This window comes from Liolophura sinensis, chromosome 13 (assembly GCF_032854445.1).
Source record: "Liolophura sinensis isolate JHLJ2023 chromosome 13, CUHK_Ljap_v2, whole genome shotgun sequence".
Taxonomy (NCBI): domain Eukaryota; kingdom Metazoa; phylum Mollusca; class Polyplacophora; order Chitonida; family Chitonidae; genus Liolophura; species Liolophura sinensis.
In genome coordinates this window covers 25095790-25108158 of record NC_088307.1, presented here as the reverse complement: position 1 = coordinate 25108158, position 12369 = coordinate 25095790, and the positions used below count along the sequence as shown (strand labels likewise).

At 40.4% G+C, this 12369-nt stretch overlaps 1 protein-coding gene across 1 annotated transcript in view; it reads right to left on the bottom strand.

The window, feature by feature from the left end:
* LOC135481008 (centriolin-like) overlaps nt 1-12369 on the bottom strand; it is a 53359-nt gene that overhangs the window by 36861 nt on the left and 4129 nt on the right. Inside the window, exons 5-16 of the mRNA XM_064760939.1 lie at nt 12128-12314; nt 11442-11635; nt 10808-10936; nt 10051-10276; nt 8900-9066; nt 8391-8528; nt 7670-7823; nt 5466-5686; nt 4877-5188; nt 2309-3227; nt 1591-1704; nt 95-558 (exon numbers count right to left, since the gene is read on the bottom strand). Coding sequence (XP_064617009.1) covers nt 95-558; nt 1591-1704; nt 2309-3227; nt 4877-5188; nt 5466-5686; nt 7670-7823; nt 8391-8528; nt 8900-9066; nt 10051-10276; nt 10808-10936; nt 11442-11635; nt 12128-12314 — 3225 coding nt within the window. The remainder of the gene's footprint in view (nt 1-94; nt 559-1590; nt 1705-2308; nt 3228-4876; nt 5189-5465; nt 5687-7669; nt 7824-8390; nt 8529-8899; nt 9067-10050; nt 10277-10807; nt 10937-11441; nt 11636-12127; nt 12315-12369) is intronic.

The following is a 12369-nucleotide window of genomic DNA, read 5'->3' as shown; positions in this document are numbered from 1 at the left end:
TTCCTGGGGTCATTGTCCTGCACAGAGGTCCCTCTCCATGTATCAATGATAAACATGTATGCATTTGATGGCAGTAAAATTAGTAGTAGCTCACCGAGGGGTGATACCCATGTGTGTCTGATCCATGATGTGGGAAGGCCCCATCTGTCATGTCTCCGCCTCCTACCATGTGTGGGTGTGGCTGACCTGACCTTGACCTGTGACCTCCATGTTGTGCTGCCTGTGGGTGATGGTGGTGGGGTTGGATGTGGGCATGCGGATGGTCGTGGTGGTGGACTGCTCCAGTGTGCTGGGCCCTAGGGTGGGGGCGAGAGACAGACTGCTGAAACTGATAGGGGGGCTGTGGGATAGGCTGCCTGAAACCAGGCACTGACTGTGTTGGCGGGTATATCTGGGACTGAGTCCCCGTGGCAACTCCACGTGGGTGTGGTGTGGCACTTGACTGATGGGCAGTGGGGGACATGGATTGGATGTACTGTGACTGCATGGCCAGTGTCTCTTTAAGTCGATTCACTTCCCCTCTAAGACGAGACATTTCTTCTTCATACCCAGGCCCGTCTGAAAATATGAAAATTTCAGAAATGCAGAATGTTTTCAAATGAATGAAAATGCAACACATTATCTATTTATTTATTTCGCTGGTGTTTTATGCCATACTCAAGAATATTTCACTTATATGACAGTGGCCAGCATTATGGTGGGACAAAATGGACAAAATTGTGTCTACAGGCAGACAGACATTCCGGCAACTTTGTAGAGAGGGGTATAATTATGGCCAACAAGTTTGTTGAAATCTAAAGTCTAGTTTCAAATCAGAGCCGAGTTTATGCTCAACTGTGTCCTTAATATATCAGTGTTAAAAGTGTAAATCAAGCAATAGAAGTGCTTGAATTTATCTCAGTTTCAGTAAAGCTATAATATTCAGTTCCAGCCATTTTCCAGCCAAGATTCTCAGTGGCATGCCACTGGCTCACCACTGGTGCATCTTCAGCATACTTCTACCATTCCACTACTGTAGAATTAGCCTTCCTCTGCAGAAGGTGACCAGCTCCCCTTGGGCTCAGTCTCCTCTCGCCATGCCGCCGGCTGCTGTCATATGTCAAATATTAATGAGAACAGCATAAAACTCTAATAAATACACGTGAGTAAATCTAGTTTGCAACCACAACTGTTCTATGCGTGGACCACAGACAAGCCCCTGGCAGGCAAGAGGCACACTACTGGGATAAAACTACACAGCATTATACTGACTTGTCCTGTACTAGAACCAAACTGCTTATGGCTCTGGGGCCAATTCCACAAAGTCCTTTCTGCCTGACGTTAAAATTTAAAAACTGTGTATAAGTTACTAGTATAAGGTACTGGAAATTGAAAATCTAGACACATTTTTCACAAGATACAAGATAACATTGACGAAGGGTATAAAATTTTAATTTCTAAAACCCAAATATAAGCTTTGAGATCGTACTCAAATTTTGACTAAAATCAGAAATGACTTTGTGGAATCGGTTTCAGATTACAAAGGTTTCAATAAAAACTGTTGTTAAATAACAATATTTTTTCCATGGTCTGCATGTCCCATTTACTCACATCTGTCCGGGCCTTCTCCTGTCACATGATGTAAGGACCCATTGAGCCGGTCAATCTCTCCTCTCTGTCGCTCTAAAATGTCGTACAGATGAGCTATCTCTTCTTCTTGTGCAGCTGGGGACAGTACAACAACAACAAATTATTATTAATTATCCACTTGGGCTAAACGAAGTCAGTGAAGATGAGCATACATAAAGCCTTTCGCTTTGACAGCTTGCAGATGTAGGCCTATGGCCTGATTAAAAGTTGGAGCCAGAGTTCATATACTTTAAAGATTTCAAATTTCCCCTTCAAAACTTTCCAGACCCAAATTTCACATTTTCCAGACTACTTAAATATTTTACACAAGTTTAAAAAAATGACCTTTATTACATATAGTTATACTATCAGTCTTTAACCTTTTCACACAATAGTGAATTAAGCAATTTCAAAGCCACTGGAAAATAAATTCCCAACCACGGTAAATTAGGTTGCTTCTGTTGTCTCAATTTAGAGCTTTTCTAGACTGACCACAAGAAAACTCTTTCCCAGGTGTGGTAAAATGACTTTCAAATCCCAGGCGTTTCAATGTTTTCAAAGCTGGACTTTCAGAGATCCAAACCACTACAAACAGACTTAAAATAGAAAATTTTTTATGCACCAAATTTGAAAGTAACAGATAAAACCCTAAATATATCCACAAACAAGACAAATACAGAAGTAAAATCAAGCAGCTCACCTATCATTTGATTGGATATGTCTGGATTCTGACCGTTGTTCAGATTGTACGTCTTTTCCTCCAGCATCCTCTGAAGAGCATTGGCATCTGAGCGCGCCTTAGCCAGATCATCCTCCAGTACGCGCGCACGAGCTTCCTGACGCTGGCGTTCAAGATCAAGCTCACGGCGCTGACGATCTACATCCTGCTGAAATGCTGCTTGTCTCTGCTGAATCTCATTGTCTCGGGCAAGAGCCTCGACTTCGGCATCTGCTAATTTTTTTGCTTGTTCCAGCTCTTTGTTTCGCATGCTGTTGCGCAACTCCATTAGTTCGCGCTGTAGTTCATCCAAGAGGTCCCGTTCTTCAGTGTTAAGGGAATCGCCTTCTGTCTCCGTAGCCGTATCAGGATCATGCACCATTTGCGTCCGTGCGCCTGTACCTGCCTGTGTTCCCATCGACCCTTGCTTTTGTTTCGCATGGACATCTTTCAGGGCCTTGCTGAGCTTCGTCAACTCTTCTTCCAACTTTTTGATTTGATCAGCGTCTTTCTTTCGCGCAGCTTCCAATTTAGCCAAATAGCTCTCCCGTTGACCGCGGAGCTCAGAGTTCATAGAATTTGACGCCTGATTTCGAAGATCATTCACCTTTGACCTCATAGCCTCAACCTCAGCATCCAATCGTGCATTGTCATTTTGAAGTCGCTCTGTGTCTTTCATGCTAGAATTCAACTTGTCCTGCAGAAAGTTCTGAATATGTTTGAAAGTCTGCCCGACAAAATCCTTGCGATTCTCAGGCTGTATGGGTGATCTTCCCCTGGTGAGAACGTTTGCGAGGTGCTCAAGCCTGCGACGAAGGTCCTCGGGCGGAATTGTCTCATTCAGTTGTTGTAACTGCTGACGTTGATCCTCCATCTCTTCCTGCAGACTGTGGTTTAGAGCCTGAAGGAAAGAAAAAAAATGGCGTTACTCAGATAAATTCTGCTTAAGCCTTGAAACATCAAGATCCTTTTATTTCATAATGAATATCAGGATTAAAAACTGGAACATGAAGTGAAAAAAAAAACAAGTCTGGTAAATGACTTTTCATCCATAAAGTGTAATCTGATGAGACCTTTATCCATTAACCATTATTTAAATGTTTTTTTTTTTTATTTTTTCTCTTTTTGGAGAAAAACAAAATGTAGCCAAATGACTGAAAGGTAAGGAGAGCCTTATCAACCTCTCCTGGTGTCAAGGATGTCGAATGTAAAATAAATAACTGGAGATGCTGTTTTTGATTATTTTTCAATGATTTTTTTGATGACATTCTCTTATTATTTTAATATATCTGGTTTAAGTTACATTCGTTTACATGCTAGGATAAAACTTAGTGATGCATGTATTAAGAGGTTCAAAACTTAAGTGCTGCAATAACTTTAATAAACATATTTTATGTGTCCATTGTGTGGTAAATCTGGTTCACCTATAGAATTCTTTCTGTGATCAGAGACACTACTACTTCATTGGGCCTTGTGCATCAAAACTGCTCTTTGACAAAAATCTGAGACCTTTATGTTCACAATTAAACAGTCAGTGCCAAATTGTAATTCTCTCTTTGTGTTCCAGATCCTGTTTATTAATGTGACTGTTCACTTAACATGGGGCCCTGAGGTTAAAAGAACAATCAGTGCCAAATTGAGAGTCCCTCTTTGTGTTCCAGATCCTGTTTTTTAATGTGATCGTTCACTTAATGTGTGTGCTCGAGGTTAAGACAACAGTCAGAGCCAAATTGTAAGCCCCTCTTTTGTGTTCCAGATCCTGTTTTTTAATGTGACTATTCACTTAACATGGGTGCCCGAGGTTAAGACAACAGTCACAGCCAAATTGTAAGCCCCTCTTTTGTGTTCCAGATCCTGTTTTTTAATGTGACTGTTCACTTAACATGGGTGCCCGAGGTTAAGACAACAGTCACAGCCAAATTGTAAGCCCCTCTTTTGTGTTCCAGATCCTGTTTTTTAATGTGAGTGTTCACTTAACATGGGGCCCGAGGTTAAGACAATAGTCAGTGCTAAATTGTAAGTCCCTCTTTGTGTTCCAGATCCTGTTTTTAAATGTGCTTCTTCACTTAACATGGTTGCCTGATGTTAAGACAACAGTCAGTGCTAAATTGTAAGTCCCTCTTTGTGTTCCAGATCCTGTTTTTTAACATGATTGTTCACTTAACATGGGGCCCGAGTTTCAGACAAGTCAGTGCCAAATTGTAAGTCCCTCTTTGTGTTCCAGATCCTGATTTTAATGTCCCTCTTTGTGTTCCAGATCCTGATTTTTAATGTGATTGTTCACTTAACATGGGGCCTGAGATTAAGACAATAGTCAGTGCCAAATTGTAAGTCCCTCTTTGTGTTCCGGATCCTGATTTTTAATGTGATTGTTCACTTAACATGGGGCCTGAGATTAAGACAATAGTCAGTGCCAAATTGTAAGTCCCTCTTTGTGTTCCGGATCCTGATTTTTAATGTGATTGTTCACTTAACATGGGGCCTGAGGTTAAGACAACAACAATGACTTTTTACATGATGTCGCAGATTTTGCGAATTCACACTTGTTACCTTGACAGCCTCTAGCTGTTGGGTCAGATGCTTCACTACGCCGTCCTTACTCTGTGCTCCTTGCGATTCTCTACTCGCTTGTTTCAGCCGCTCTCTCTCCTCATCTAGCTCCTTCTCTAGGGTCAGGCGGTCCAGCTCCGCCTTTTTCTGCGTATCTTTGAGTGCTTTCCTCAACCCTTTGATCTCTGTCTCAGCCAGCTCGATGCGGTCCTGTATCTCGGGCTCTTGCGTCTGGGAGAGATGAACTTGCTCCTGTAGGAGATCATTCTGCTCCTTCTGCTCCTGCAGAGACTCCTCCAACTCCACAAGTCTCTGTAACGACAATGATCACTGTGAATATTACCGCCAAGCCAAAAATTCACAAAACAAAAATGAAGAGACGTCTTTTGCTTTTTGAAATTATGCTAAGGCCACAAAATTTAAATTTTTGTTGTAAGGGCAACATGGATTCTTTCAATGTTGGCAGAAGGTATAAAAATAAAATAGAGAAAAGATCTACTTTGATGAAATTGAGGACTGTCCCAGCTATTGTTCAAACTTGGCAATTAAATCACATCAAATGCCTTGATTCCTGGAACCCAAAACTCACTGCTTTCAACTCCATATATTCTGTGCCTTCTGTGTCCATCAAACTAAGGTCTGTCTCCAGCATGCGTATTTTACCCTCCAGAGCCTCTTTCTCTGCCAGCAGATCTCTCAAGTCCCGTTGTTGTTGTTCACTCTGGGCTTTCATAGACTGAAGGTATGTCTGCAGACCCCCCACGATGCTGCCTAGTTCCTCTCGCAGATCGTCATTCTGGGAGATCTGATCTGTGATCAATCACAAAAACACCAGAATTAATATATTCTCTTTCAAATCACATGCTACAACATTGGTGCAATGTTTTTAACAGACAGATACTGCGAATCAACTCAGCATATTGGTGGATCCACAAGAAGGGGTGATTCTGAGGCAAAAAAAAAAACAAAAACTGAAACCTTCCTCAACATACTTTAGCCTTAGATTGATTGATTCGTGTTTTACGTCCAATAAGCAATATCTCAGTTTAACCGCAACGAGAACAGTTACATTCAACGAAGAAAGAACACAACACTTGTAGACATGACATGACATGTAAACAACAGTGCCCAAGATCAGTCACCCTTTATGATAAGCTTTTCTACACAACTGGGACCCTATCCTTTTGACACCCATGACCCCACGGGGCCTTTAGTTTTAGCCCCTGGGGACAAGCTATTACAGGCGAGTGTATAGTGGTCAACGTCATACTTAATGCAGCAGAGATGGATTTCCACAGTGCTTTATTTAGACCTCTCTCCCTATAGGACACCACCAGATGAGAGTGAAATAAATGGGGGTTTGGGGTTTGGACGCCCTCGACTGCCAACGATCCTACATTGCCGGAAATGATTTCGTCATAATACAGCAGTCATAAGTTGATCATAGAAGACAAACTGTGATTACTGTAATCCCTCATTAATTTTGCAAGTGATGCTGTCTAATTTCTTTTATTACAAAAAGAATATAGTTTTAAGCACATTTATTATATTAATGCATAAATTGCACACTGTTGAGGATTTATACTATTAACATTCATTTTATGTGATAGAACAGATAAAAAACACCAATTAAATAAATAAATATTTAACTGAAAGAGAGGACTGCCCAGCATTTATTTACCGAACTTGAGAACTTTTCAGGTGCACCTTGACCTTATCCTTCCTAAGCATTTTAAATGCCTCATTTGCTCACATATAATTACCATTTGAAGCACAAGTGTTAAACTTTTTACAGAGTTTACAGAGAAGTCCTGAGGATGTTTGTTGTGTATTCTCAGTGAAGTCATCTTTAATGAGCAACCAATCAAAGTTCAGCACAAGAAGCTGTTGTTTGAGGTTCTGGGGTTTGGGTTCTGTAGAAATGATGCTGGCACATCAGGTTGGCTGCGAATTTCCTCATTTGGAGTTTCTACCACTGAATGCAATCAAGTTGGAACGATCTGCTGGAGATGATGTTGTTGTTCTTGTTAATGAAGATGCCACTGAAGAGCTTTGTAATGGCGAGGCTACCTTGTCATGGGCTCATTTTTTTTGCCCTTCTTGAGCTGTTGAGCATAAGGCTTGTAAGCTTTTGTTTCGACACACACACACGAAAATAATGGCAAATTGAACTGCTTGACACATGCACTCAGGCGATGTTTTGACTCTAGTATTTGGTTTTTGTGGGGTAGAGCACTTCCTATGCGATACGACCAGCTGAATGCTGAACAGTGTAGAATGAAACAATCTAGCATCACACTGAGGGACTGACAGTTAGACCCAACAACAACACGAGTTTTAGCAGACAGCTGTACCCTATTGGGCAGAGTTTTATTGTTTGAAATAATGACAGGAAAGAAAGAAAGGCAGCAGGACTCAATTATCTTTTTAAGAAAGGCAGCAAGATGCAGTTTTATAAGGGAAGGGCGGTGAGCCCCTCCAAAAACGCCTAGTGAGTGACCTGGTAAATAACGGAAATATTTGCAAAAAGTATCACCCATGCTTAAAAAACGGAATTTTAATTTAAAGATTGGAAGCCAGGAATATGAAAAACAAAATTCCGTTTTAAAACGGGCGAATATCATGTCTGCACAAGACTCAAGTGCATTCCAGGCCCTACTTTCATGAAGCTTTTACATCCGACCATAATCAAGCCTGTCTGTGATAAGTGAGATTAAAGATTGTTCGAGGTTATGTTAAACTCAGAAATCAAGTCCAAACAGGTACATGTATCCATCTAGACTTTTCACCAACCTTCATTAACTTTTTGTTCCATTTTCCTGATTTCATTGGTTTCAGTGGCGATAGTGTCCAGCATGTCTTCCAGTTGTTGTTGTAAATCCCCAAACATTTGTGAAGTTTCACTGATCTGTTGCTCTTTGTCAACCATTTCAGCGTAAGTTTTTCTCTGAGGATAAGTCCCATAAAAAATAAAACCAACAGCATGATTTCCAGAGAGAACTACCTGCATAAAGTCTCATAAACATGTCGACGCTGAGCGATATTTTGTAAGACTGATTAATTGATGCTTACTTGACTTCATCAATGATAAACCACAGACTACTGCCAAGACACTGGAGGACTTTTCCACATGCACATGCTCTTACCTGCAGTGCAAGCTCACGTAAGTGAAACCTAAATTTTAAATGCATCATTTGCTGAAATACAACTAGAAAATAGCTTTTGCCTAATACGGTACATTAAATTTACCTAAAATCTAAAATTTATTCATTTATTTCTTGTTTCACATGCTGCCTGATTCTACAAGTTGTATTGATCTTAGAAATGTATTTTGAGATTTGTTCGGGAGGTCGATGATATCGTACTGTTTCAGCACCAAAAGTAATAATTTATAACATTTGTTGCCCTCTATAAATGCCATTTCTATACCCCATGCATATGAACACCAACAGTGTGGTAAGACTGACAATCCTGTATGTATAACACATACCCTGAGTTAAAATTCTTCACTTACATAGTTCGGGTCATTGGGATCCATGCCACTAAGTCTATTGCGGAGGTCCGCGATGTCACCACGGGTCTGCTGGGCGTCTGACTGGACACGGTCCATGTCATCCTCTACCTGGGCAGCAGCATCACGCAGCTGGTTTACCTGGGAATGAAAAGTAGGTCAAAGGTCAAGAGGACTGTAGGTCGTCTCATCAGTCAACATTAGATGTATCGTACGTAAAGCAAAAATAAAGTGAGTCAGAATATTAAAGGTCATAAGCTCGCCACAATATGGCTGAAAGATTGCCGACATGTTATTAAACCATCATCATTCAAGGTCATGAAAGTAACAATCATATGTCTACAAGACCACAATGTATTAGCTTTTGCTGTCACATCTTTCTGTCTTTAATGTGACGTCGTAATGATGAGCAGGGAAAGGAAAATTCTGACATCAGTAAAATGCAAAGGCCAAGGTCTTGCTGTCTGGTATTTGCCGAACGCCCATTAGACCACATGCTCTGGTCAACTTACATGCTGCATTTTCTTGGCGAGAACTTGTCTGAGTTGCTGTTTGTGCTGTTCCATGTGTTCAGCGTAGGGGGTCAGTTCACTGACTCTCTTCAGCTCCTGGGCAGCAGAGAGCACCTGTTTCTCTGTGCGTGTCAGCTCCTCCTGGAGACGTTCCAGGCGGCCTTGAGCTGAAATCACATCTTATACCTTTAGCCTTCAGTTCAGCATCTTTCTTCTGGAATGAAACTTGTCAGCTTTCAATATTTTCGTATTTACTTGGGCTCTTGGGCTCATTATGCTGGCCACCATCATATAAGTGAAACCGTGTAAAAAACCAATTAAATAAATGAGTAAATATAATGGTGGTCCAGATAAATTATAGTCAACTGATATGAAAGGGCAACAGATAACAACCTCCATCTTTCAGTATTTTATATGTGCATTAAACAATAAACCTGGCCCTGGGATCACAAAGCCTTTTTCAGGCATTAACTTTTGTACGTTCCTTTCCGTTATTTTAGCTAAAATTTGTTGTACAATAATTTAACCACAATTTAAGTTGTCAAGCAACTTTCTGACCTGGTTACATTAGAAATAATAATTTTAGAATGATTTGAAATTTTGACTCAACTCTAAGATCGTTCTATGATTCCAGATCTAGGTATCAAAATATTTAAAATTCACAAACTTTAAGAGCTCAAAATTGAGCCCTGGTCATCACAAAGATTTATGCTAGTAATCATAATTACAGACACATAAATGAATGACTGTGGTCTTTTTATCCAAATCCGTACTGTTTTACGATGGCATAAATGGAATGTAATATATCACACACATATTCATATTGGATTAATCAATTTTATGTCTGTTTTCTTTTAGTTACCTGGGGCCTCCGTGGCTCAGTCGGTTAGCGCGCTAGCGCAGCGTAATGACCCAGGAGTCTCTCACCAATGCGGTTGCTGTGAGTTCAAGTCCAGCTCACGCTGGCTTCCTCTCCGGCCGTACGTGGGAAGGTCTGCAGCAACCTGCGGATGGTCGTGGATTTTCCCCGGGCTCAGCCCGGTTTCCTCCCACTATAATGCTGGCCGCCGTCGTATAAGTGAAATATTCTTGAGTACGGCGTAAAACACCAATCAAATAAATAAATAAATAAATAAATAAATTTTAGTTACCTCTCTCAATGGCCTGTTGTTTACCCGCGATTTCTCTGTCTAAAGTCTCGTTCATCTGTTCCCGTACATCAGGGTGGATTCCTAATGTGGATATACCCGCTGACTGACTCTGGTGAAGCTGTGCCTGCTGAGGCGTGGCCGTGATTACCTGCTCCTGCGCAAACTTGTTGGCTTTGTAACGAGCCCGACCGATATAAGGGCTCTCATCCAGGTTACCACTGTCGTCCTATAAGCCATTAAGACAAGTTATTCACATGTATACTTATTTAACATGTAAATGACACACCCACCTCATGAGCATAATCATCATATATGTAAAGGTACAAGACAAATTTATTTAAATTTCATTATGTAATTAAAATATTCAGGATGTAAGAAAACTTTTCTTTCATTAATCAGCATTAAATCCTGAAATGTTTTGTTATTTGATCTTTATATGAACATTTAGAAAAACATAAGCAAATGGCAACTGACAGCATTTCAATAATTTCAAATGGGACAATGTGTAAATTTTACACATGAATGGGTTCTTGAAAGGGATACCAATTTCACGCTAAACGTTTCTGAAAGATGGTTTTATTTTATTTCTTTAAGTTCAGAATGACATAATGCAACCCTATATAAAATACTGTTAATTTTTAGTACATTTTAAAGAAAAGACAGGCTAGTAGAATTCTATAAAAACCAAGGAGAAAGGTGGTGGAGTCCAAACTTTTGACGGCATTCAAAAACCTTGACTCCACCAGCCACATCGTACCAGGTCTGTTGTCTGTGGCCTGTGACTCAGTGTCTCAAATTTCGAGTCGATTTTATAAAAGGCCAGCTCCTGTTCCAGTTGATAATGTTTCTCACAGGCTTTTGTCAGCTCCGCTGTTTTCCTCTTCAGCTGATGTAATAGAAGAAAGAGACATGATTTCATGATTGAATGGGTGATTTAAATACAGGACATTAATAAGGAATTCCACTAAACTGCATGCAAGCCAATATTTACTTAGCTAACTGATGTTTAATACTGTGAGAATATTTTAAACACATGATGGTGGCATATCAGCTTTAAAAGATGAGGAACCTAGCGAGTAAACCACAGTACATTGTTTATTCCTGACATACCTGGTATCCAAAGGTCACTGCCATATAAGTGTGGCAACATTCCAGTCTTCAATGACACCAGGCTAGAGCCTTTTGTATATTATCTTATCTTTGTTTACCTTGAGATTAACACCACTTTCACCATTATTTTCGTCATATTATGCTGATGTCTCCTACGAGAGGTAATGTCTGCACATTCTCTACTATGAGGAGTTCCAAAATTTTTACTGTACCCTAATCTCCCTGGTAAAGTTATTCACTTCCAATTTTACTAGATTTACAATGTAAAGAAGCTGCCTCACCAAGTCATTTTTGGTGTCAAGCTCTCGCTGTAACTCCTGCATCTTATCCTGACTCTGAAGCTCTTTCTTCTTTCGCTCTTGCTCAGTGGCCTCCCTTTGTTGGAGCTCGTGGACGGATTTATTATGGTCTTCTTCTAACTTCCTGTAGCGAGACTCTCCTTCCTCCAACTGACGCTCCAGCTGTTCAACTTCATCTGAGAATATAATTGAGGAAGATGAGATCAATTACATTATATACTGAGCTTTTTGTGAGAGGGTGAGGGGGGCTCAAAAAAACTCAACAGAAATTATTTTTTAACACTATTTAACACTATTTTCAAAAAAGACTTAACATTGCTTCCCTATTTGCGATATGAATTCATTTGATGTGAATGAATGGTTTCACCTATGTATTATACATTCCATGTGTTTGTTTGAGATGGTAAGCATCATCCCAAATCTTACAAGAAAGTTTTCAATACAGATATAGTAGTAACTACTCCTTTGCCCCATCCGACAAGGGACAAATTCACAAAGACATTTGTTGTGTTTGAGATGTTTGAGATGTTATTGCTGGGCAGAGTGTTTTTCCTGTCCGTGCTGGGGAGGCATATTTAGATAAAATTCTAAAGAAATGAACTAGTTCACTTTCTTGTAGTCTTTTTACAGCCTCTTTCCTTTGTCTGATCGCTTAAATCTGTGCTTGCCTTGTTCAAATCTGCTCTGTGCGTCCTGCCTCTCCTCTGTCAGAATACTCTGTCCATCCAAGTTCTCTAGTGACCGCAGGTGAAAAATGAGGAAGAGACGAGCATGAGGCAGATCAGCCGCAGGGTTTTCTGATACGGACAGCTGCACTAAGTCAGGGAGAGTCTTCAGCTTTGAGAACTCATTTAGCTGAAACAAAGATCATTATAAAATCAGTATTTAGTATATATCTCATGGAACTCTC